This window comes from Lissotriton helveticus, chromosome 5_1 (genome assembly GCF_964261635.1).
Source record: "Lissotriton helveticus chromosome 5_1, aLisHel1.1, whole genome shotgun sequence".
Lineage (NCBI taxonomy): Eukaryota > Metazoa > Chordata > Amphibia > Caudata > Salamandridae > Lissotriton > Lissotriton helveticus.
Genome location: NC_136065.1, coordinates 1,030,033,733 through 1,030,057,649, shown reverse-complemented (window position 1 = coordinate 1,030,057,649; position 23,917 = coordinate 1,030,033,733). Strand labels below are relative to the sequence as shown.

Here is a 23,917-nt window from a genome sequence, read left to right as displayed (position 1 = left end):
GACTCCAGCGCGACTCCGGCGCGACTCCGGCGCGACTCCGGCGCGACTCCGGCGCGACTCCGGCGCGACTCCGGCGCGACTCCAGCGCGACTCCGGCGAAGCATGGCCTTCCCTTATTATGTGAAACTAGAGCGCGCCAAATGACACCCACACTCAATATGGCCGCCGTAAGTCTGTACCCGGGACCAACTCCACAGCGTCAATACTCGGCTGAGAGTGGCCCTGGGCAGCGGAGAGGAGGGGGAAGGGGTGAGCAATAAAAAGCTTATTAAATCAAGCAGTTTAAGGCAATGTTGTGAATGAATTTAAAATCACAGTTTTAAGCAGTTTTCCGATTTTACGAGTAAGATTAAAAGTACAGGCACAACAGAGCAACAAAACCTCCCGGCTTCCGCCTCAAGAGGGACACAGACACTCAATACAAACAGAAGACAACCAGGTCTGATTTACACCGGGCTCAGAGCCCCCTGAACACAAAGACTTCAAAGGAATTTAGGGGTATAAATGTGAGAACTGAAACCCCTGAACTCAAGACTGAACTCAAGCCTGGAAAAGGATTGAAACTACTTTGTGTTCAAGAGGAACCTCTGCCAAAGAAGAACAGCTGAAGAGACTGAAGAGAAGGACTGCCCTTGCTGTGTGTTCTGGTGCTGGTCTGCAGTTTGCTGATTTGACTAAGGAGAGGACAAGGGATTTTGCTGTGTGCTGTGTGCCCCTGCTTGAAAGGACTTTGCTGTGTTCTGAAGTAACTTGTCTCCAAGGGCCCGAGGACATCTGGTCCCCTGTTGTGGAAACTCAGGAACATCAAAGTTTCCAACTGTGTCTCAGCGATGCTTGGTGTGTGGTGCTTTTGCATGCCTGAGACTGCCGTGTGGTCTGTGGTACTGTTTATGAGGTGCCCCGTGATTGCATTGCCCCCGCAGCGTGAAACATCGTCAACGCTGCTGCATTGCTGTTTGTGGCCCGAGCAATTATCGTAACTGAGGCAGTGAGTAAGGATCACCACAGCTGGCCCAAGCCACAACGTTCTAAAGGATTTCTGGAAGCTAATGAAGCTGAAAGGTGAAAGGGATAGTGATCGTTGTTCGCCAAGAGGTATCTGCCCAAGATCGTAAACGAAGGAGAAGGCAGCGCCGTAACCCGTCCGGCTACAGCGTCGCCAAGCACCAGAGCTGCAACGTCATCGGGACCGCCCAGCAGGACGTCCGATGAGCGGGGAGAGAGAGTGAGGCAGCGCCCCCCCCAGGTAAGGCTTGGACTCCGGTTGGGAGCCGCATGCGTGAGTTTGCCTGGGGAGGCATGCAGGAGCAGTACAGGAGTGCTCCAATCTCTCTGCCCCTGCACCGCGGTTGATGCCCGAGCGGACCATACCTGCCCAGCAGTACCAGGGTCGCCCCTTTCAGTTTACGACCGTTGTCTCTGTTGTTTGGGCCTAGTGGTGCCCGAGCTGATCGCACAGATTGGCTTATAACCTTATTCTTGCATTACGAACTGCATTATTCTTACATTAGGAACCACAATATTCTCGCCATACAAACTGCATTATTCTTGCATTACGAACCACCTTATTCTTGCATTACGAACCGCATTATTCTTGCCTTACGAACTGCATTATTCCTGCGTTATGAACTGCATTATTCCTGCGTTACGTACTCTATTATTCCTGCGTTACAAAGGACTGTCTCATTTCTACATTATGAACTGCATTACGAACTGCATAGCATTGCATTTGGACTGCATTAGATCATCATGAACTGCTTATTAATACCGCACAAACCTACAAGTGATTATTTGCCTAATAACCGGCCCAGTGAAATATTATGAATACACATATGCTGGATATTTTAACATTCGGTCTCATCGTATTTCTTCTTCATAAAAATACCGCTATTTTCCTAAATCAATGTGGTGTCCATTTGTGGTGTTATACCTGTGTTACTGGGAGTGTGGTTGCAAATACTTTACACATTGCCTAGGAGATAAGTCTGGCTGCTTGTGCCAAGCTACCGGAGGGTGAGCAAGGGTTATCTAAGAGTGTGTCCCTCCATTCCCTGACTTGAAGCAAAGGTCCCTATTTGGACTAAGGTACCTACCCCAGCCAACTAAGACCCCCAGTTTTAACAGCTAGGTTAATGGACATGGTTATGTCATTGGTGTTTTCATAGCCCACTATTCACCAGTGAGGGTATCCAGGTACTCTGTAGCAGGTGTGCGAGGCCAGACCTAGAGACAAACTCAAAAGAGCAGGTCTTCAGCTTCTTGCGAAAGTCAAACAGAGAGGAGGAGGCTCAGATGTGTTGTGGGAGGTTATTCCAGGCTTTAGGGCCCAGGTACGAGAAGGTATGGCCCCCTACTCTGATTTTGTGTATGCATGGGCCCAGTACTACTGAGAGACTGCAGAGCATAGGTGCCTGAAAGGTTGTTGGAAGTGAAAGCAGCTGTTCAGGGAGGTAGGACCAGCATTGTGGAGATGTTTGTAGGTGTTGTTGAGGAGTTTTTGATGTGTGAACTTACATATCGGTAGCCTGTGGAGTTCTCTAAGGTGTGGTGTGATGTGATGTGGGCTTGGCATGGGAGGTCGAGAACTAGACTGTTTGCGGCTTTTTGGGCAGGGATCAGTCTTCACGTGAGCTGGTTGGTAATCCTTCGTACATGGTATTTCCATAGTCTAGTTTGCTGGTGACAAGAGGTTGAGTGATCACTTTCCTGGTATTGTCTGGTACCCACTTGAAGATTTCCTTCAGCATCCTTAGAGTGCTGAAGCAGGTAGATAACACTGTGTTCACTTGGGAGGTCATGTCCAGTTTGTTGCCTATGATGATTCTAAGTATATCTCTAGTGAACAGGGCGTGGCGGTGGGTAGAAGTCTGTGGGCCATGAGTTGAAGTCCCATGTTGAGGTGTTCTTCCTCAAGACACCCACCTCAGTCTTGTCAGAGTCTAATTTGAGGAAACTGTTTTTTATCCAGGTGGCTACTTCTGTCATGCATGTGGTTAACTTGTTCCTGGTGTTGGGTGCTATGTCCAAGAGAGGGACAGTATCAGTTGTGTATTGGGCTGTGCAAGGAGCCCTGTGGGACTCCTCAAATAAGGTCTCTTGCTTCAGAGGCATAGGGAGAATTTGAAAGTTTGGGTTCTATCGGCAAGGAAAGACCAGATCCATTTGAGGATAAGTCCTAGGGTGGATGTAGCTTGAGTAATTCAGTGTAGCGTAATCATGCAGAATTACCAAAAATATCTGTGCGATTATGCAGAATTACACAAGAAGCGTAATTTTACATTTATCAATATTTCTTAGCACAAGAATGTCCCCTCGAGTCCAAAAAGGACCCACAGATGCACTTTGCACTTAGAAATAACGTTACATGCAACAGAATACGAAGACCGAGCATGAGTGGCCACTCGCGCAATTTGCCTCCGCAGTAGGATTTCTCTCGAAATTAAGCAGGAGTAAACATGTATTTATTGGTAATTCTGCGCTCGCTAAATATGCTCCTGTGGTAGTATTTGTCCCTAACTTACTCCAAGTATTTAGTGCTATTTTCTTGGCGCAAAATGCACCCTTGCATTCAAAATAGATGCTAGGATGCATTTCTGAGCTAAGAAATAGCACTAAATGCAGAAGAAAACGAATACTGAGTGCAAGTGGCCGATTGCGCAATGTGCTCATGTGGTAGAATTGTTTCCCCCCAAATTACGCAAGCAGGAATAATAACAAAATTATCAGTAATTCTATGTAGAAAGAGTAATGCAGATTTACAGAAATTATTCAGATTACTCTGGCGTAATTGCAATTACGCCCAGGTCTTGTGAATCCCTGGATGCCTGCTTTGTGGAGTTGCTGGATTAGGATGGGGTGGTAAACAATGTCAAAGGTTGCTGATAGGTCTAGAACGATGAGGGCTGCGTTTTCCACCCTCCGTTAAGGATCATCTGGATGTCATCTGCTGTTTTTAAAAAGACAGTTTCCATGCTGTAGTTAGGTCTGAATCTTGATTGTGTTGAATCGAGAAGCTTGTGTTTGGTGAAGTGGTCCATAAGCATGTCACCAGTGTGTTGGGGAGTGCAGGTGCATTCATTGGTAGGTGTTTGAGTGTGTGTGTGGGAGTAGAGAATATGTTCTTGGTTGGTGCTGTGGGCACAGTGGTGCAGGTGAAGCAGTATAGGGAGCAGGAGAAGGGTCATTCTGTTTTTGTTTATTGTGGCATGTCAGCATAGGGGGGTTGGCATCTGTGGTTCAAAGCCAGAGGGAGAGTGGCAAAGTAGGGGTGGGTTAGGAGGAATCAAGGTTTCTGGGGCTTGGTGCAAACTGGGCGCAGACAGGCTTGCCTTTGGAGCACATTCTGTGCACCTGTGCTGCAGCCGTCATTAAGTAGGTCCTGGGAGGGGTATTAGCAGGGGCAGGGGCATGGGCAGTGGACAGTGAACAGTGAAGAGAGAGCCGTGAATGAGCAGGTACGGAGTGGGAGGAGGAAGGAAGGTGCAGAGAGGGAAGGAGAGGGGAGCAGAGAGGCTGGAGGAAAAGCAAAGGTCGGAAAAGGGGCATGAGAAGTGGCAGAAAGAGGCAAAAAGTGTGAGCGAAGCAGCACATAAAAGCCACACCGAGTTAGAAAAGAGTGAGAGAAATGACATGAAGAGGCAAACAGAACAAGAAATACAGCAATGAAAAGTCAGAGTGAGAGAAATGGCAAAAGATTGTGAGACATGGTATCGAAAAGTCACAGATGCACAAAGAGTGAGAGAAAAGGCACAGAAAAGTCATACGGAGAGTGAGATAGGAGTGAGAGAAATGGTGCAAAGAGGCAAAAGGAGTGAGAGAAGTGGCACAGAAAAGCTGCAGGAAGACGGAGAGGAAAAGGCAGAAAGAGATAAAAGGTGCAAAGAGTGAGAAAGAAGGCGCATAGAGCGAGTGAAAAAGGCACAAAAAGTTGCACTAAGAATGAGAGGAAAGGCAGAAAGAGTGAAAGAGGTTGTGCAACAGGCACAGAATGAGAGAGGCCAAGGTGATAGATAGGGAAAGAGATGAGGAAGTTGACTTGAGGCACTGGAGCCGCGTCTGCAAGGGCCTTGACCGGTCCGAAGTCTGGGCGCAGGTAAGTCCAGGGGTAGGGAGTAATGGGCGAATGCATCTTGCACCTGCATTAATACCAGAGAGGTGCAAACCTTCAGCCACTCATTTGTAAGAGAAATTATTCACGGCAACCAGGAAAATGAACACAGACAACTGAATGTTGTACGGTGAGGGGTGGTAGTAGGTTGCTAAGTAGTTGAACCTGAAATACATTTTTCTCACCTGCTCGTGCTCAGTGGACCCATATCGCTGGCGCAGATTCACTTGAAACTCCTCATCTAACCAGTAAAATAGCACTTCAGAGGCTTCACTGGCAATAAGCACACATTTCATCTGTTAAAAAATATGAACATTATCAGTTACTGCCTATGGGTCCATGTAAAGAACTAACCTGATACATTTATGCTGATGCACGGACCATCAGATGCGTATCTTATTTGTGTATTCAATTTGCACCATAGAGATAGCCACAAATGTAGTTGTTAATCCACACAAAGAAAGATAAACACAAACAACTGTGACCTGGCAGTGCAAGTCCCCTGACAGGGTCAATGGGTATATACTCAAATGTAGAATAAGCAATGACAAAGCCAATAAGTCTGGCTTTGGAAAGCTGATGCAACGGCTATTTTTAATTTCAGGAATGTACCACATAAATATAAAAAGTTAATATGCCACCACCTAAATCGGTCGGTTGAAATTAGAAAAAAATATCACATATAATTTTAGAGGAAAATTATGGATGCTTCTTAGAAAGCACGTATATTTAGAATAGTTATACAAATCCTGTTTAATTGTGATGCATAACTCAGGAAAATGTGATAGCTATCAGTGCAAAGAAAAGGTACTATCGGCTTTGAATTATTGGAACCTGAAGATATAGGTTAAAGACACAAGTATGAATAAAAAACTAAATTGCAAGGATAAATTACGGAACGAGAAAAGCGCAGGCAAGGCAAAGTATTGGCCTAGCAGCCAAAGCACTGAACTGCACTTCTTTGTAGGTGGTTGTGAACATGTCATCAGACTAAACGCTATCACTCACAGAGAAAGACAGCCAAAGGCAGAAGTGGACGGCTCCATTGTCCCATGTTTAAAGCTGTGGTTGGCTGGAAGCGAAATGTGAAAGACAGCTGAAAAGATCAATGGATGAAGAGGCCTGATCTAAACCCGATCTCTGTAGGTATAGAGAATGTATGTATTTATTTATTTATTCTTTAATATATGAGCTGGCAAAACATCTAAAGATATCTCTAGCAATTGTTTGTGTATTTGCAAGTACAGAAGTGGATGCCTGTTTAGTAATCCACATTTAACTTGAGCATGTTTATGAGGCTAATCATTATTTCACACATAACAAGTGAAAGCAACATAGAGCTGAATGTACTGAAGTCATGTACATCTACAGGTATAGACAAGTATTAGAATATGTGCACAGCCCTTGGGCTGGCACATCCCGAGCACAGTTTCATTAAAAAATGATGCCCAAACATTGCCCCAAGAGCCACTTGTATGACCATTTGTTCAAAGGGAATGCGCGGAAATAGACTTATGACAGATCGCTCTCGCGGTTTCCAGCATGCAACCATTATAATGCATGGTAGGCAGAACTACAGACTAACATATTTGATTATCAAATCGTACTAGATATATAATGCACCAGGTGGTATCGCAATACTAACCAAAATCACTCAAAACCCATTAAACAGTAGGTTTTACAATGTTACAAATGAAGATCTTTTGGCTGGTAGACCACAGGTAGCCATCAACAATTTCAAAGAGCTCATAGTATTACTACAGCACTGAACCTGCCACAATACTCTGACCCACATACTGCACACCCTGAAGCACCATTACGCTAGACATACTCTGCACACTCGTTCACAACTCATCCCCCTGATTTTCCGCAGTCACACTATTTATGTTCCAAGCTTCATGCCACACAACCAGAGCCATGCTGGTGTGTGCTTCAAGAGGACAGAAGAGAAAAAGTCTTCACTAGAAAATGAGAAACGCACAAAAGACAGAATACTGGACACACAACTGGCTCAGTTGGAAAGAATAAGCATGCTCTATCTGTGCAGTGTCTACGCTCAGATTAAGCCAAAGGCTGTGACACTTCCCTGTACACAGAAATGAGATGGGTGTCCTGCAATGGTATGAGCTCTTCTCTGCAGTGTGTTTAATTCCATCGAAAGGGAACAGCAAATAACATTTTTGGATCCCACTGAAGCAGAACATGAATCTACCCGGAGGAAAAGCCGCATTAGGCTTCAGGACTACAGCTATGTTTGGACACTGTATTTTGAAATATGTTTGAATTTATACTATCTGAATCCCTGCGCAATAATCCCTTGTAAGAAGTGGATCAAAGCATCAAGGAACATATGGTTAATGCTACTACATCCTTTCCCTTCCCCAATGTCCAAGCCTAGAATTGGACGCTCAAACTACTAAGCCCACTCCCAGTTGCTTCTCCCAGCTGTAAATGAAAAACACAACACTCTGGATGGCCTAAAAACTTAAACTTGCATTTAATGCAAAATAGATATATGCAAACAAAAATGATGCGAGGCAATTGCTATTTCAATGGACCAGAGCTTCCACCCTAAATCCGTTGGAGAATGGAAAGCTAAAATCCATGTCTTTTTTCCCCCGGAAACCTTTTATTTTATGCAAAGTGTAAAACAAAAAATAAACAAATGTCAGATATTACAAAATATGCTGTACACTCCATAATCCTCATAAGAGGGTGACAGAAACAGCAATGATATGGTACGACATGTGATACTTTGTTTAGCATATATAATAGTTGCAAGACAAAGTGTATAACAAGGCATAAGTGAATGAGAAAACGGATAGGATTGTGGTCGAGTCGGGCAAATGATAAATTCAAGATTTTATATAAGACCAATATTTTCAAACAGCCAAAAAGAGTGCACCGCAAGAGCGATTCTGCCGCTATATAAGGGGGTTTAAGGGGGAGGGAGAGAGATAATAGAAAAGATAGAGAAAAAGGCAAAGAGAAGATGGCTACACTGGGTGGAGATAGACTACTCACATGGCATATCACTGGCAAAGCCCCAAGTGGCGAAACAGTGGCAGATGGATTTGTGGGGGTTTATTTCTCTTGAAGATTCTTACTGCGTGCATCCCAAAGATGCCTTAAGCTCGGGGAGCCTTAAAGGTTAGAATAGAAGGAATAATCAGCGCTTTCGGACAAGCATAATAGATTTCCACCACTTAGCAAAGGCACAGGTGGATGTTGATTTCCAGTCAGAAAGAACTGCATTAGTCAAACAAACACACACAAGAGATCCAAGGGAGATAATCCCCAAGAGGGGAAAAAAAAGGGGAGGGAAACAAATGTACCACTCCTGAACTAGACTATGAAACTCACAAAAGGGACGTCCCCTTTGTAACCAGGATCATTCCTGAAACAAGTAAACTGGAATGAAAGTGATCCTTTTTAAGGACAAGAACCCTCACTCACCCAATGGTGACATGCTTCATCATTGGGATCCCTCCTCACATTGGATCTGCAAGGTCCCAAATGCGGGTTACAATTCCCCACCTGGAAGGTGCAGGTGGCGAGGAGCAGAGGTGTTATAGGTAGGGAATCCTAGTGAGCAAAAAGGTGAATGAGGGCCAAACACCCAAAAATTGGGAATGTTTAAAACTATCTCAGGGGCCCAGTAACTTTATTCGGTGGTACCCTTCAATAGGGTTAAAAAACAAGAGGACTGGGGGTTCAAAACAAATATACCCCCTTCATGGTCAACATGTTTCTGCCTCTATCCAGATTCAGACGAGTTCTCTAGGCATTCATCGTGACCAGATAATCATTCAAGTCACTCTGCAAAAATAAAATCAAGAATCAACAAACAGACGGCTATACTGGCCGTGTTCTATTGTTGTGAGATCAAAAAGGACTAGCCTATTTGTGAATTTACATAGACTCAAGACGGTAAGACAGGGTACAAACCCTTTTGTTTGTTCATGAAGCCCTCACCCACCAACCTGGTTGGTGGCATGCTTCATCATTGCGCCCACCCAGTGACACCGAGTGTGTCCCGGGTGTGCTTCGACGCCTGAATACAGTGGAGCAGGTATGTTTCTGAGTGTGCAGTGTAGTGACGTGAAGGTGAAAATTTAAAAGCTATACAGGGGTCCCAGTACCCGAGGGTAAATTATATTTTAATAACTGGCTCACTGTTAGCATTAAAAAGGCTGTTCGATGTTATAGGAGTGTTAATTAGGGTCTCCTACTCCAGGTGTGGTCTACATGTTTCAGCCAGGCCTTTATGATTAAAACTGGCTTTCCTCAGGACCAAAGTGTGTAGGTGCAAATTACTTAATTTTAAGTGATTGTGTAATTTTGAAAAATGTGTAGCACTCGCTAAGGTGCTTTACATGTGTGAGGGGAATTCCCTCTTAGAGCATTACTGGACATACAACAAGTATGACAAAACACGCATACAGGGGATAGTCTTAGTATGGTAACATATTCACAAAACAGTTTGATTGCCGGTATCTATTGGGCTGTGTAGACGATAAAAATGCGGCAAATGGTGTAGCCATATTGGTGGTATGGCTAGGGGGAAAGTTATCATATATACATGATGTTTTGTGGTGGGCTAAGCATCGTAAGCGCATCAACACAAAAAAACTGTGGTAAGTGCATGAAAGGAAGATTATCCTCACATTGGCTTGTTGCCAAATTTGCCCCATGGAGTAGTCCGGCAAGACCCTGGGAAGATAAAGGGGCCTCAGGGGGTTAGGGACCTGTGGAAAGAGAGCTTACTCGGCTTGTAGCTGAAGCGCTCGGTTTACGAAGCTTTCGGTCAGTGTCTGCGTTGAACCTCTTGTTATCTCTGCGGCCTCCGTTAGACTGTCCTGGGCTGTGTTTGTGCCTTAAATGCAGTCTGCATCATTCGGATCACCTATGCGGGGAAGGACAGAGAAAACAGCCTGTGCGAGGACACGCTGAGTTATGGCTATGCTGCGCATGTGCGGGAGAGTAGTGTATCCTGCTGTGAGCATGCCCATGTGTGGTAGAGTAGTGTATCCTGTTGTGAGCATGCCCATGTGCGGGAGAGGAGTGTATTCTGCTATGAGCATGCGCGGTACCGATTGTCACCGCCTGCGCATTGGGTGTGGCTGTGTAAGCTGTACCCAATGTACACAGATTAGTGTACAGGTGTAGTAACATGAACGGTTGAGAAATAAAGAGCGCTAACTGGGAAAAAAGGACTTAAAAAGCACTGTGGGGTTAAGTTGTGAGGCCAGGTGTATTATAACTGGCTAATACAACAGAGGAACATTTAACACGGAGAGGAATCGAGAGTAGTGTTCCATGTGAGGAGAAAAAAAATTCATGTTTTCAGAGAGCTCCAGGGTTTCGGAGTCATTCAAGCCCAAACCCAGATGCTGTGTGGAGAGGCGATAGATCCATCTCTGTTCTTTTGTATGAAGGATCAGGTCATTGTCTGTTTGGTTAATGTCAAATTATTCAATGACAGTCCAGGACATGTCATTGGGGGTGTGGTGTGCCGTGAGGTAGTGCTCTGTCAGTCTGCTGATGTTTTTGCCACACCTGATCGTGCTTCTGTGTTCAACCACTCGAGTCCTGATTTTGCGGGTCGTCATGCCCACGTAACGGAGCCCGGAGGGGCATGTTAAGAGGTACACAAGGTTGCTGGAGTCGCAGTTGGTGTGTTGGCATTGTGTCCAGATTTTGCAAGGTTCAAGGTTGAGAGTTTTCGTTGGTTTAGTGAGATGGCAAACACTGCAGTTGTTGCATGGATAATGGCCAGTGACTTTGGGGAGGCCCCAACAGTTGAGGTTGTTAGCACGTTTAAATGGAAAGCCCGGGATCTCCCATTTTCTGGTGCCTGAATTGATTATCTTAATGAGCGTGACCCTTACCTACGATTCACGTGCAACTCCAGTGCCACCGAGCTGGCCTTTCTGGATCTCAACATTCGAGCAGAACTGACAATGACCGGATCCTTCATACAAAAGAACAGAGATGGATCTATCGCCTCTCCACCCAGCAACTGGGTTTGGGCTTGAATGACTCCATACCCTGGAGCTCACTGAAAACATGAATTTCTTTCTCCTCACATGGAACACTACTCTTGATTCTTCTCTGTGTTAAATGTCCCTCTGTTGTATTAGCCAGTTATAATACACCTGGCATCACAACTTAACCACACAGCGCTTTTTAAGTCCTTTTTCCCCAGTTAGCGCTCTTTATTTCTCAACCGTTCATGATACTACACCTGTACACTAATCTGTGTACACTGGGTACAGCTTACACAGCCACACCCAATGCGCAGGCGCCGACAATCAGTACCGCGCATGCTCATAGCAGAATACACTACTCTCCCGCACATGGGCATGCTCACAGCAGGATACACTACTCTCTCGCACATGGGCATGCTCACAGCAGGATACACTACTCTCCCGCACATGGGCATGCTCACAGCAGGATACACTACTCTCTCGCACATGGGCATGCTCACAGCAGGATACACTACTCTCCCACACATGTGCAGCATAGCCATGACTCAGCGTGTCCTCGCACAGTCTGTTTTCTCTGTCCTTCCCCACACAGGTGATCCGAATGATGCAGACTGCATTTAAGGCACAAACACGGCCCAGAACAGTCTTACGGAGGACGCAGAGACAACAAGAGGTTCAACGCAGACACTGACCGAACGTTTCGTGAGTAAACCGAGCGCTTCAGCTACGAGCCGGGTGAGCTCTCTTTCCACAGGTCCCTAACCCCCTGAGGCCCCTTTATCTTCCCAGGGTCCACTCCTCTGCCGGACTACTCCATGGGGCAAATTTGGCAACAAGCCAACGTGAGGATAATCTTCCTTTCATGCACTTACCACCGTTTTTTGTGTTGATGCGCTTACGATGCTTAGCCCACCGCAAAACATCATGTATATATGATAACTTTCACCCTAGCCATACCACCAATATGGCTACACCATTTGCCGCTTATTTATCGTCTACACAGCACAATAGATATCGGCAATCAAACTGTTTTGTGAATATGTTACCATACTAAGACTCCCCCCTGTATGTGTGTTTTGTCATACTTGTTGTATGTCCAGTAATGTTCTAAGAGGGAATCCCTCTCACACATGTAAAGCACCTTAGCGAGTGCTACCCATTTTTCAAAATTACACAATCACTTAAAATTAAGTAATTTGCACCTAGACACTTTGGTCCTGAGGAAAGCCAGTTTTAATCATAAAGACCTGGCTGAAACATGTAGACCACACCTGGATGTAGGAGACCCTAATTAACACTCCTATAACATCCAACAGCCTTTTTAATGCTAACAGTGACCCAGTTATTAAAATATAATTTACCCTCGGGTACTGGGACCCCTGTATAGCTTTTAAATTTTCACATTCACGTCACTACACTGCACACTCAGAAACACACCTGCTCAGCTGTATTCAGGCGTCGAAGCACACCCGGCAAACACTAGGTGTCACTGGGTGGGCCCGATGATGAAGCATGCCACCAACCAGGTTGGTGGGTGAGAGCTTCATGAACAAACCAAAGGGTTTGTACCCTGTCTTACAGTCTTGAGTCTATGTAAATTCACAAATAGGCTAGTCCCTTTTGATCTCACATATAAAACCCCGGGATACGGACTAGCTACCTAGTCCTCTCTCTCTCTCCTTTGATAGTGATACGTGTTATATTGTTGTCACGAAAGGATAGGTAATTAGTACACCATCTCCTTCTTTATGGAGGAATGGTTTTGTACCGCTCTACAGCCACACGGTACCCCTCAGCCAAACTCAGCTCTCAGTACGCAATTGTAATACTGGGCAACTCTGCGGATGGGGGTCCTGCCGATTTCCAGTCAAAAATAACTGTTTAGTGCCTAGGGATAGGAAGCAATCCACTAAAGAAGAGATGTGAGAGTCTAAGGCAGGTGCATGAGGACTGCCATTGAGTCCTAGTGCAATTGTGCGGAAATCAATTACTATTGAGATCTTTGTGAGTTTTGGTAGCAGATCTTGGATTTTTGTCCAGAATGAACATGTCATTTTACACGTGAAGAGCACATGAGGAAGATCCCCTGTGTCTTCCCCACAATTCCAACATAAGGTAGAGTCCCTCAGCCCTAGCTTGTGCAGTCTAGCTAGGGTCCAATATGCTTCATGAATAGACCTGAACTGGGCTTGTTCTATGGCGGGAGTAAGTTTGGAGTCAAAGGGGAATTTACAGATCTTCTTCCAAGTCGTTTACTTAAGTTGTCGTTTGTTGGATACTTGGATGTGCAATTCCCATTTTTTTATAAATACGCTCAAAGAATGACTGTTGTATGTATCTAGGAGTTTATACAGTAGGGAGGCAGTATGACCTCTCATCTTAAGGGTATTCAACAAGGTCAGTAGGTCCCGTTGGTGGGGGTGGGTTTCAGCTTATCTGGAACCTTTGAGATTTTATAGAAGTCAAGTCAAGTCAAGTCAAAAGGCTTTATTTCGATAAAAACTTATCATAAAAGCTTCACAGTAAAAAAACACACAATGTCATTCTTAAAAATAAAGATACAGAAATTTGATTACATTTAACCTTAAAATCTTAATTTTCAGATAAAAGAAGCATATCATAAATTAATTTAAAAGAGAATTAAACATTTCCTTTAAGCCTTGTGCTTCTAATGAACCAGGCCCATGATAAAAATCTAGAAAGGGCACAGACATACAGTGGGCGAGAATCCGACATTAAAATGCGTAGTGCCTCAATGTGATGCCTAGTCCCTAACATACGGCACAATTGCTTGAGCCATCGTCTTCTTGGTTGGGCATACTCCTGACACTCAAACAGAAAGTGTGCCACTGACTCTTGTCTAGATATGCAAGCGGGGCAATACTCTGTAGTCTGTGCTGGGGGTTTCCATCGAGATGTAAAAGCATGGAGAGGAAGAGTTCCAGACCTGAATTTAAAATAAAGGTTCCTATCAAATGGTCTCTCAATGATATCTAAGTAAAGTTCCTGAATTGGCAAGTCCTTGAATTTCAAAAAGTCCTCCGTAAGTCTGCCCAATGTACAGTTAGTGCTCCGTTGAGTCAAAATCCAGTTCCAATACAGACTCTTGAGTGTTGCCTTTGAGGGAGAAGACCTATTTACCCAGGCTTCACTTAGACCCAAGTTACACAGGAGGGATTTCATATCTCTCAACCATTTTATTCTGTGCCACCCCGGTAATGACATTATTTCAGAGAGCCCTTTTGCATATTTGGCAAGCTCCGGGACTCGCCACATAGAAGTCAATATTCAATAGGTCAAATTTTGTTTGTAGGGTGGAAAAGTGGGGAGCCAGATTGTGTATGGTACAACGGGGCATATGTATGAAAGTTTGGTTTTGCGATTCTCAAACAGCGAATGTTAGAGAATCGCTATTTGAGAATCGCAAAACTATATGTATGTAGGACTTGCAAAAAGATTTGCGAATCCTACATATTCCTTAATTGCAAATCACAAAGTGCGATTCACAATTAAGGAAACCCTCCCCAATCATTCCTATGGGCCTAGAGGCCCATAGGAATGAATGGGAAGACATTCTCAATTTGTGATTACCAAATAGAGAATAGCAAATTGAGAATGCAATTTCAAGGTTGCAAGGGTGTCAAAAGGACATCCTTTTGCACTCCTGAAATAAGCATGGGTGAACATGTGACGCACATACATGCCCTAAGGGCATGTATGTGCGTCAAATTGCACTTTGAAAAATGCAAAAAAATGCATTTTTCAAAGAAATCGCAAATTACCACCAACTTGAAGTTGGTGGTAATTTGCAATTCCTTAAGGCCAAATTGCACTTTCTCTGCGCTTCTTAAATTGCATTTAAGGAATCGTAATTTGCGATTCCTTAAATGCAATCACAAAATAGGGAATCGCAAAGTTTGCGATTCCTTATTTTGGGAGGCATTTTTCATTAATACATACTACTAAGCCCAATTGCGATCCCAAACACCGAAGTTCTGTGAATTTCGGTGTTTGCAATCGCAATTTGGAATGATGCATATGGCCCTTATTGCCTTATGGGCCCAGGTAGACCAGAATAGCATTTTCCCATCAAGTTCAATCTAACGGTTAAACTATAGGGAGGTAAGGGTCGAACCCCGTAATCAGTGTTGTTGGCATCTTTCAAGCAGAAGGGGTGAGGACGTAGTGTCAAATATCATTTGCCTGGTTTGTTCCAACGGGAATGTCGACAAGTTGAGAGTAGTGAGAATGCAGTAAGGGGTAAAGGAGAGGTGAGGCCAGGCTCAATGTTAAGCCATGGAGGGGGATTGGGTTCACATGGTTTCAGCCACCAAGAGCCTGGGGAAATCAAGAAAGCCCTCTGGTAGCGGGGGTAATCTGGAATATTTATACCACCAGAGCATTTAGTCCTTTTCAGGATTTTCATGGAGAAGCTCTCTTTTTTTCTTTTTCCAAATAAATTCTGAAAGGGCAGTATCCACTGATTTGAAGAAGCTGGTGGATAGGGACATTGGGAGCATGCCAGAAATTAAATTAATCAGGGGAGCTATCATCATTTATACCGTGCTTACACGCTCCACCATGTAATATTTTTTGGAGACCACGTTGAAATAAGTTGTTTAATTTTTAGCTGAGTTTTTTTGTTCATTGAGAGCAACAGATTGTTTAAGGTTTGAAGAGAACCAGATTACCAAGTATTTAATGGCTGTTGGCTGCCATTTTAATCCAAGATCGTTAATGATAGCTGCTATTCAGTGTAAATTTAACAGGAATACCTCTGTTTTATCTATATTTAGGGAATAGCCCACCACTTGCAGGTATCTGTCTATTTCGGTCATAATAAGCCGAATGGCCTGGGGGGCATTCTCAGTGAATAATAAGACATCATCAGCATGCCTACCTGTGTAGAAGTGAATACCTGTATGTAGTAGCTAGTGTTTGTTTGGAATGTCACTGGTTCAGAGCTTCACTGTGTGAGTGTTCTGTATCAGGAGTTCTGGCTGTTGCAGTTGGTGTCTTTGTGGATCTCTGATGCTGCTTTGCTTGATGGCTCAGTTGTTTCTTGAATAAATCTTACAACAACTTACCTGGTGTTCCTGCTTTCTTACCACTTCTTAGTTGGCGACGAACGCAGGGCCATCAACGCGAACCCGTGACAATCGGCAAGAATATTTCACCTACTACGATCTTGTAGATGAGAAGTGTCTCAGGGTGAAGTCGGATCCTTATTTGCGCATCCGGGAGAAAACGCGATCATCCTCATCATGTGCGGATCCTTAGAGAGCATTTTGTGGCAGAGCGGTGGGCAAAAATAGAGGCCAGTGGATGCTGGAACGCATTTGGGAGACGTGCGTTCCAGCAACGATATTATTTTCAAGTATGCACTGTCAGGACGTGTGACATGATGACGTTTGGGCTCATCTGCGGGTCACTGCTGAACGCAAAGCGCTCTTCCTGCGCATGCGTCACAGTGACATTTGGAAGTGTCTGCGTTTCAGAGGTGGAACGCACAGAGTACTCTGTGTGTGCATCATAGTGCACTTTGTTTACAGAGTGAAAAGAGTGGAACAAAGCTTCTCCTCTGCTTCCAATTAACATTCTTGCAACAATAGAACAAAAGGAGCGGCAAGCAAACCATTGCCACGGCATACATGTATTGTCAAGAGTTATTTAATTGACTTTTGTTGATAGCGCTCTGCATAAAGTGAAAACAGAGACTTTCTCTAAGGGATTCTTGTTATTGACAATTGTTGGCGCGCAAGAGACACACATTGTTTTACGATTTTTTTTATTCTACTTAAAGTGTTTCTCATTCAAGAGCGTCAAGGTCCTACTGGCGTAAAAGGAACACACCGTTCAAAGGTATTTTGTAGCTGAGCATCAACTGCCCTTGGTTGAATTGACGCAGTCTCTCTTCCATCTGTCACTGTTCTATATTTTCTGGACACTACAAAGTTCCTGCCTCCTAAGGTGGTCTAAGATGCAAACTGTTTCGCCACCTACTCCGTTTTTAGAGACAACTGGTGAACCATCCATCAAATGAAAACAGCGATTCAATTGGTTTGAGACTTACCTTGGTGCAATAGGTGCGACCAGGTTTAGAGCCGAACCCAAGAATTACCTTTTGTTACACTTGTTAGGTTTTGCGGGAAGGGCTATTTTGAAACATCTGCCCCCTCCAATCATTGATGGGGAGAACGCCCTTGGTAAATATCAAGACTCTGTCAATAGGCTGCAAACTAGGTTCGACTTCAGCCCAGCATAGTTGTTCTTCGCCACAAATTCATTTTACACACACAGAACACAGGGGAAGATGTTGACAACTACATCACAGCCCTGAGGAGGCTCGTAGCAGAATGTCAGTTTGAAAATTTTGCAGATCATCTTATGCGGGATCAATTCATCTGTTATTGTACAAATAAAACTATGAAACAAAAACTTCTTTCCATGGGTAATCTTACTTTGGATGAAACTATCAAAGTAGCAAAAAGTATTGTGACTTCACAGTTGTTGGCAAAGGAGCTTGATCACAAAAGCACTGAGGCTGTCTCTGCTGTTAAAGTAAAAGAGAAGGATAGTAAAGACAAGGAGAACAAGTCCTCTGAAAAACCTTGTTCCAGTTTTGGCGCTAAGCAGAACGTTTTCTTTTCTCAGAGTAACTTCTGTTTCAGATGTGGATACAAGACTCATATGGGGAATGGCAAGTGTCCGGCTAGGTATGTGACTTGCAGGATTTGCAATAGAACAGGTCACTTTGCCAAAGTTTGTCAGGCTGCAAAAGGGAAAACGCTCTCTCAACCTTCTGCTGTAAAATGTGTTGTTGATGAAAGCATGCATGGGGATGGCAAAGATTTAATCACTAAAGATATCTGTAACATGTTTGTGGTAGTCAAAGACAATGGAGTCATAGTTGGTAATCCTGAAATGTGTGTTGACCCTCTTGTAGAGATTTTAGTGGGAGATCGTGTACTGAAGCTCCTTGTTGATTCCGGTGCTCGAATCTCTATGATCACGTGGAGTCTAGTTGATGCGACTTGGCCCCGAATAGAATCCTTCTACCTCCTGATCGTAAGGCTATCTCTTACAAAGGACGAGAGATCAGTGTGTCCGGTTACATTGAGGAGATCATGGAGTTCAAGGGGAGGAGGATTTCTGGGAAGTTGTACGTTGCACACAAAGGGTTGAACATTTTGGGCTGGTTCCACCAAGGTTTATTTGGGATGGTGCTCAGACCTGGGGCCACAGAACAGTTCCTTGCTATTAGGGACAATCCTGAGCTTGAAGATCTCAATAATAAATGTCCCCATGTGTTTTCTGGTGAGCTTGGAAAGATTAGGGATTTCCAACACAAGATCATTGTAAAAGAGGATGCCAGGCCCATCAAACATAAGTTGAGAAACGTCCCTTTAGTGTCAGACAGGATCTTGAAAAATAATTTGATTCTGTATGTACCAAGGGATTAATTGAGCCAGTTGAATGCTCCCTATGGTTATCTCCCTTGTTGTCGCGCGCAAGCAGAACAGTGAGCTTAGGGTCTGTGTTGACCTCCGCTGCTTGAATAAAGAAATTTGGGTGGATTCACATCCTTTGCCCAGTATCAATGAACTGCTGGCAAGTTTGAATGATGCGAAGATTTTTATAAAATTAGACTTCGCATCTGCCTACCATCAGGTAGAGTTGGCTCCTGAGTCAAGACACCTCACTGCATTTGATTCCCCTGTGGTGCCTTCCAGTATGTCCGTATGCCTTTAGTGCTTGCGTTGGCTGCTTTAGTTTTTCAGCGCCTCATGTCCAATATGTTGAAGGGGATCAATGGGCTTTCTGTTTTTCAAGACGATGTCCTTGTCTTTGCACCGGACAGAGTTATGCATAACACCATTTTAAGGGAAGTCCTGTCCAGATTTCAAACTAACGGTGAAGTGCTGCATAGGGACAAATGTGTCTTCATGACCTAGGAGGTTGAGTATTTAGGACATTTAGTTAATGAGAAAGGGATTCTTCCTAAGTCTAGTCTTGTTAAGTCAATCTCCAAGTCCAAACCTCCCTCTGACAAGACTAGTCTCAAGTCCTTCCTCGGTCTTTGTGAATTTTATTCAGGGTTCATTCAAAATTGTACGAGTAAATTGAGGCCACTGTTACAAATGCTGATGAGGGGTGTTGCTTTTGTGTGGAGTTCTGAATGCCAAAGTGTCTTTGAGTAGGAGAAGGAGCAACTTGTCTCACCTAAGGTGTTAAAACACTATGATCGTTCCCTTACTTGTACCCTCACTGTCGATACTAGCAACGTCAGAGTGGGTGCTGTTCTGTCCCAGGAGAAGGGGGTGAGGTCAGGACCATTGGGTTTGCTTCCAGGGTTCTGTCCTCTTTGGAAAGGAAATACTCAGTTATTGAGAAGGAGCTCCTGGCGGGCTGTGATGAAGTTCAGGAACTATATTTGGGGAAGGAAGTTCCGTCTTCAGACTGATCACAGGCCTTTAATCTTCATTCTTAGTGGGAAGAATGTCAGGAGTTTCACTCCCAGGATTGCACGTTTGTCCTCAAAACTTTTTCAGTTTGACTTTTGTGCTGAATATATTCCTCGAAGCAAGAATGGATGTGCAGATTTCCTTTTTAGTTCCTCGGACACTGTGGAAGTCGAACTTAACATGGGTGAGGAGGAAAAGGAGGAGTTTATTGTGGCCGCAGTAGATCTTCCAACAGTTGTGTGCAGTCTTGGAGTATGAATGGCGTCAGGCCCTCAGTTGTGATCCTTCCTTGACCCTTGTTATGAGTTGTGTTGAAAAGGGTTGGCCCAAGGAGAGGAATTTAAGTTTTGAATTTAAAACATTTTTGCAGGTTGCAGATGAGCTATCTATTGAAGATGGGATATTACTACTAAGTGAGGTGACAAGCTTGTTCCTCCTCTTGCTTTGAGAGCTTCCTTAATTAAACATGTTAATGAGGGACTTCTAGATGCCACACTTATAAATAAAAGGGTGTGCCTCTCTTTCTGATGGCCTTCCATGGATCGTGAGGTGGATGTGGTGGTCAAGTCATGTGTGATTTGTCCAGGTGTGACTAAACTGCAAAATTTCGTACCCTTTCTCTTTCTCCCATTGAATTGCCGTCTGGCCCGTGGGTGAAGTTGGGGCTCGACATTGTGGGTCCTTTTCATGCCCTTGATCCATCATCTAAATTTGCTTTAGTACTTATAGATTATTACTCCAAGTGGCCTGAGGTCAAGTTTGTGAAGGAGGTGACCTCCAGAACCATTGTCGAATTCCTTAATGATGTGTTTATGAAGGAAGGTTTTCCAGAATTTTTTGTGACGGATAGGGGTGCACAGTTTGTTGCTCGTGAAGTTGCGGAGTTCTTCCAATCCTGTGGGATCAAGCACATTAAGAATTCTCTTTACCACCCCCAGTCCAATGGCATGGTTGAGCGCATGAACAGAGTGCTTAGCGAGTGCATTCAGTGGGCCCTGACCAACAAATCTGTTGTTACAAATTCTGTGAGGAGCATGCTTTGGTTTTACCGTACCACTCGACATTCAACCACGGGTGTCTCACCTTTTGAGTTGTTACGTGGTCGGAGAGTGGCCACTGCTTTTTGTCCTAGTTGGATGAGCAAGTGGGTTAAGAGCACTCAATGGACGGATGAGAGTGTTAGGAGTCGTGTGCAGTTGGCTCAAAATAAGCAAAAGACTTACTTTGATTAAAAACATTTTTTAAAGTGTGGAAATCACTGTGGGTGATTACATCGGTGTCAAAAAACCTGTCCATGTTAGGAAGGGCTCTTCCAAGTTTAGTCCACCTGTCAAAGTCGTGGATGTGAAAGGGAATTCTGTTAAGCTCATCAGTGGACAGTGGTGGAACTAGTGTTTTTTGGTCAAGAGTTTTTTGCTTCGCGAGGATGTTGGTGGTGAGTGTGGTGTAAATAGTTTCAGTGGTGAGAGTGGTGTGGGTAGTTTTGGTGGTACAAGTCAGACCGCCCCTAGGCGGAGTGCTCGAGTTAGGAAAATTCATACTCATTTTAGAGTTTAAGTTTTCTGGTACTTAATCTGTTGTCATTCTTGTCTAAATTTATTTTTCCTCCACAGGTATTTATTTTCATTTCCTTCCTTTTCCTTTTTTGCGTTGTAGGTTTCCTTTTTCTTTAATGTTTTAAGGGAAGACCCATGTAGTAGCTTGTGCTTGTTTGGAATGTCCCTGGTTCAGAGCCTCAATGTGTGAGTGTTCTGTATCAGGAGTTCCATCTGTTTCAGTTGGTGTCTTGGTGGATCTTTGATGCTGCTTTGCTTGATGGCCCAGAAAAGGGGGTGGTGATGAACAGAGTGTCTGAATTAAGCAGACCACTCTTACCCAGTCCAAAGATCAGGGCTTGATCCATCACCGTTATTTAGCTCACTGCCCCATCCCAGCTCAGAACCTGGCTATATGCAAATTAGTCTGGAAAAGGGGGTGGTGATGGCTCAGCATTTTCTTGACTAAATCTTACAACAACTTACCTGGTGTTCCTGCTTCATTACCACACTGTAATTGCTGGGTTATCTCTGAACGCAAAGATTAGTGGCTCAATTACTAAGAGAACGAGTAAGGGAGAGAACAGGCATCCTTGGTGAGTGTCTTGATAGAGAATGCATGGTTGGGATAAATGGCCGTTAACCTTACGTCATGCAGATGTACCCGAGTAGAGGGCCATAGTCATCCATATGAAATCCTCGCCAAGAGGGTATTCGTGTAGGGTGGCATGTAGAAAGGGCCAGGAGACCTTGCCAAAGGCCTTCTCTGCATCAAGAACTAAGGTCACATTTGGGAAGTGGACTAGTTTGGCATTTTTAGGAACATGGCAGAATGTCCAAATGTTATCCGTTGGGAGTCTACTCTTAAAGAAGCATGTTTGAGGGTTTGAAATCAGTTGTAGGATAACTGAATCAAGTCTACTGGCAACAATTTTCACATTATTTTGAAATCAATATTAATAAGGGAGATTGATCTGTAATTTTTTATATTTAGATGGTCTTTCCCTTCTTTGGGTATCACTACGATAGTAGCTTTGGTGGCAGACCCAGATATGAGCCCAGTGGATTGGTGAGAAACCGCATGTAGGGGGCCTGTTACCTTGTTGGCAAGGGCTTTGTCAAATTTAGCTGTGTAGCTGTGTTTTGAGGGAGCATATAGCCGCAATGACCTCTTCCTCAGTTAAACAGGAGAAGGCTTAGGGCCGACCCTTGTGGCACCCTGCACCATAGATGCTTGCAGGAAGACTGATGTGGTTGTAGGGCCACCCTTTGCATGCTCGAGTGGAGTAAAGACTTCAGCCAGGCCCGGGCGATGCCATTAACCCCGCTGTCCTGAAGACGTTGAGTCAGTATAGAGTGGTCCACAGTATCGAATGCTGCAGAGAGATCCAGGAGCACCAGCATAGCTAATGCCCCTGAATCCAATGCCATTCTGATTGAATCAGCCACCTCTAATAGCGAAGTTTCTGTGCTGAAGCCCGCTCGAAGTCCAGATTGGGTGTTGTGCAGGATATTGTGGCTTTCGATGAAATTAGCCAGTTGCCGCTGCACAACCTTTTCCAGCATTTTTAGCAGGGGCTGGCAACAGAGAGATTGGTCTATAATTGTTCAGTTCCCCCGAATCCATATTGGGTTTCTATTTAAGGGGAAGTAGAGTGGCATGCTTCCATAAATCAGGGAAAGTGCTGGAGGAAAGGGAGGCGTTCCAGATTTTAGACAGCACATTGCTTGTGGAATTTGCCAAATCTTTCCACAGTTTAGGGGGGCATGGATTTTCCGGTGAGCCAGACTTGAAGCCCTGGATCACAGCCAATGCTTCCTTCTGAGAAAGGAGAGGCAAGGGCGTTTTCCTGACTGCCACGTCAGATTTAACCGTAGTAGTTGTAGCTGAGAAGGAATTGTAGACCTTGCTAATTTTATCATTGAAAAAAATTAAGATAAGATGTTTAATTTGGGAGATTGTCATTGGGAAAGGTTTCTATGACTTGCTCGACCTCTTTTCTGTTACTGGGGTCATCGAGGGAGTCATATTAAGATGCCATTGATGAGGTGGCGGTGTGGGGTCATTAAGTGTTAAGTAGATTGACACACACACATGCGTGATCAGAGACCATGATGGGTTAGATTTCAGGTGCTTGGGAAAGGTGAAGCATTGATTTACACACGAAGATTGAGGTTCTGTAATTCGAGACTGACTCCATTTTATATTGTGCCACCATTTTGTGTTGCCCTCACGTAGGCCTGTGAAGGTAGCCTAGTGTACAAAGTGGCCTGGCCTTCTTAGTCCATGTATACATTAACTAGGGTTCTTTCTGACTCTGGAATGAACTGTAAGAAACTGACCTCTTCACCTGAAACTGACCTCGCAAAGCCAATTTCCCTGATCGATCTTTGTCTGAGATTGCCAATCAATGTTCAGGACATCGTTAACTTTTAGTTTCCTTGCATATGCCTTATCTTGTTCATCATCTGTTACTGTTTCTTTTTTATGTTTCTTCATTACATGGGTTATGCTTTCAATTATAGGTTTGTCCGGCTTTTGGAGATTGAATTTGGGACATTCCTAATGATTAACTTTTGGGTTGGGATACTGTAGATGTAATCATGCCATGCCCTGCAGTGCCATCTACATCAGATTAACCTTTGTGAACTATGAAATTATAATGTTTTGCCCATATCCTGCTAAAATCCCAAAGGCTACTCACCTGCTGACTCTCCAGATTTTCCATTTGTTTAGGAATGTAATTGGTACAACTCCCTTACATGCCTGGGGCAGGATAAAGAGTATATAAGACGTGAAGTAAGACTATTCTAGCAGAC

General features: G+C 44.2%; 1 protein-coding gene across 1 annotated transcript in view; it reads right to left on the bottom strand.

Annotated features, from left to right (window-relative positions):
• The window catches only part of HPS1 (HPS1 biogenesis of lysosomal organelles complex 3 subunit 1), a 314,105-nt gene that overhangs the window by 241,179 nt on the left and 49,009 nt on the right, over nt 1-23,917 (bottom strand). Inside the window, exon 3 of the mRNA XM_078643558.1 lies at nt 5,293-5,403. Within this exon, the coding sequence (XP_078499684.1) occupies nt 5,293-5,403 (111 nt within the window). The remainder of the gene's footprint in view (nt 1-5,292; nt 5,404-23,917) is intronic.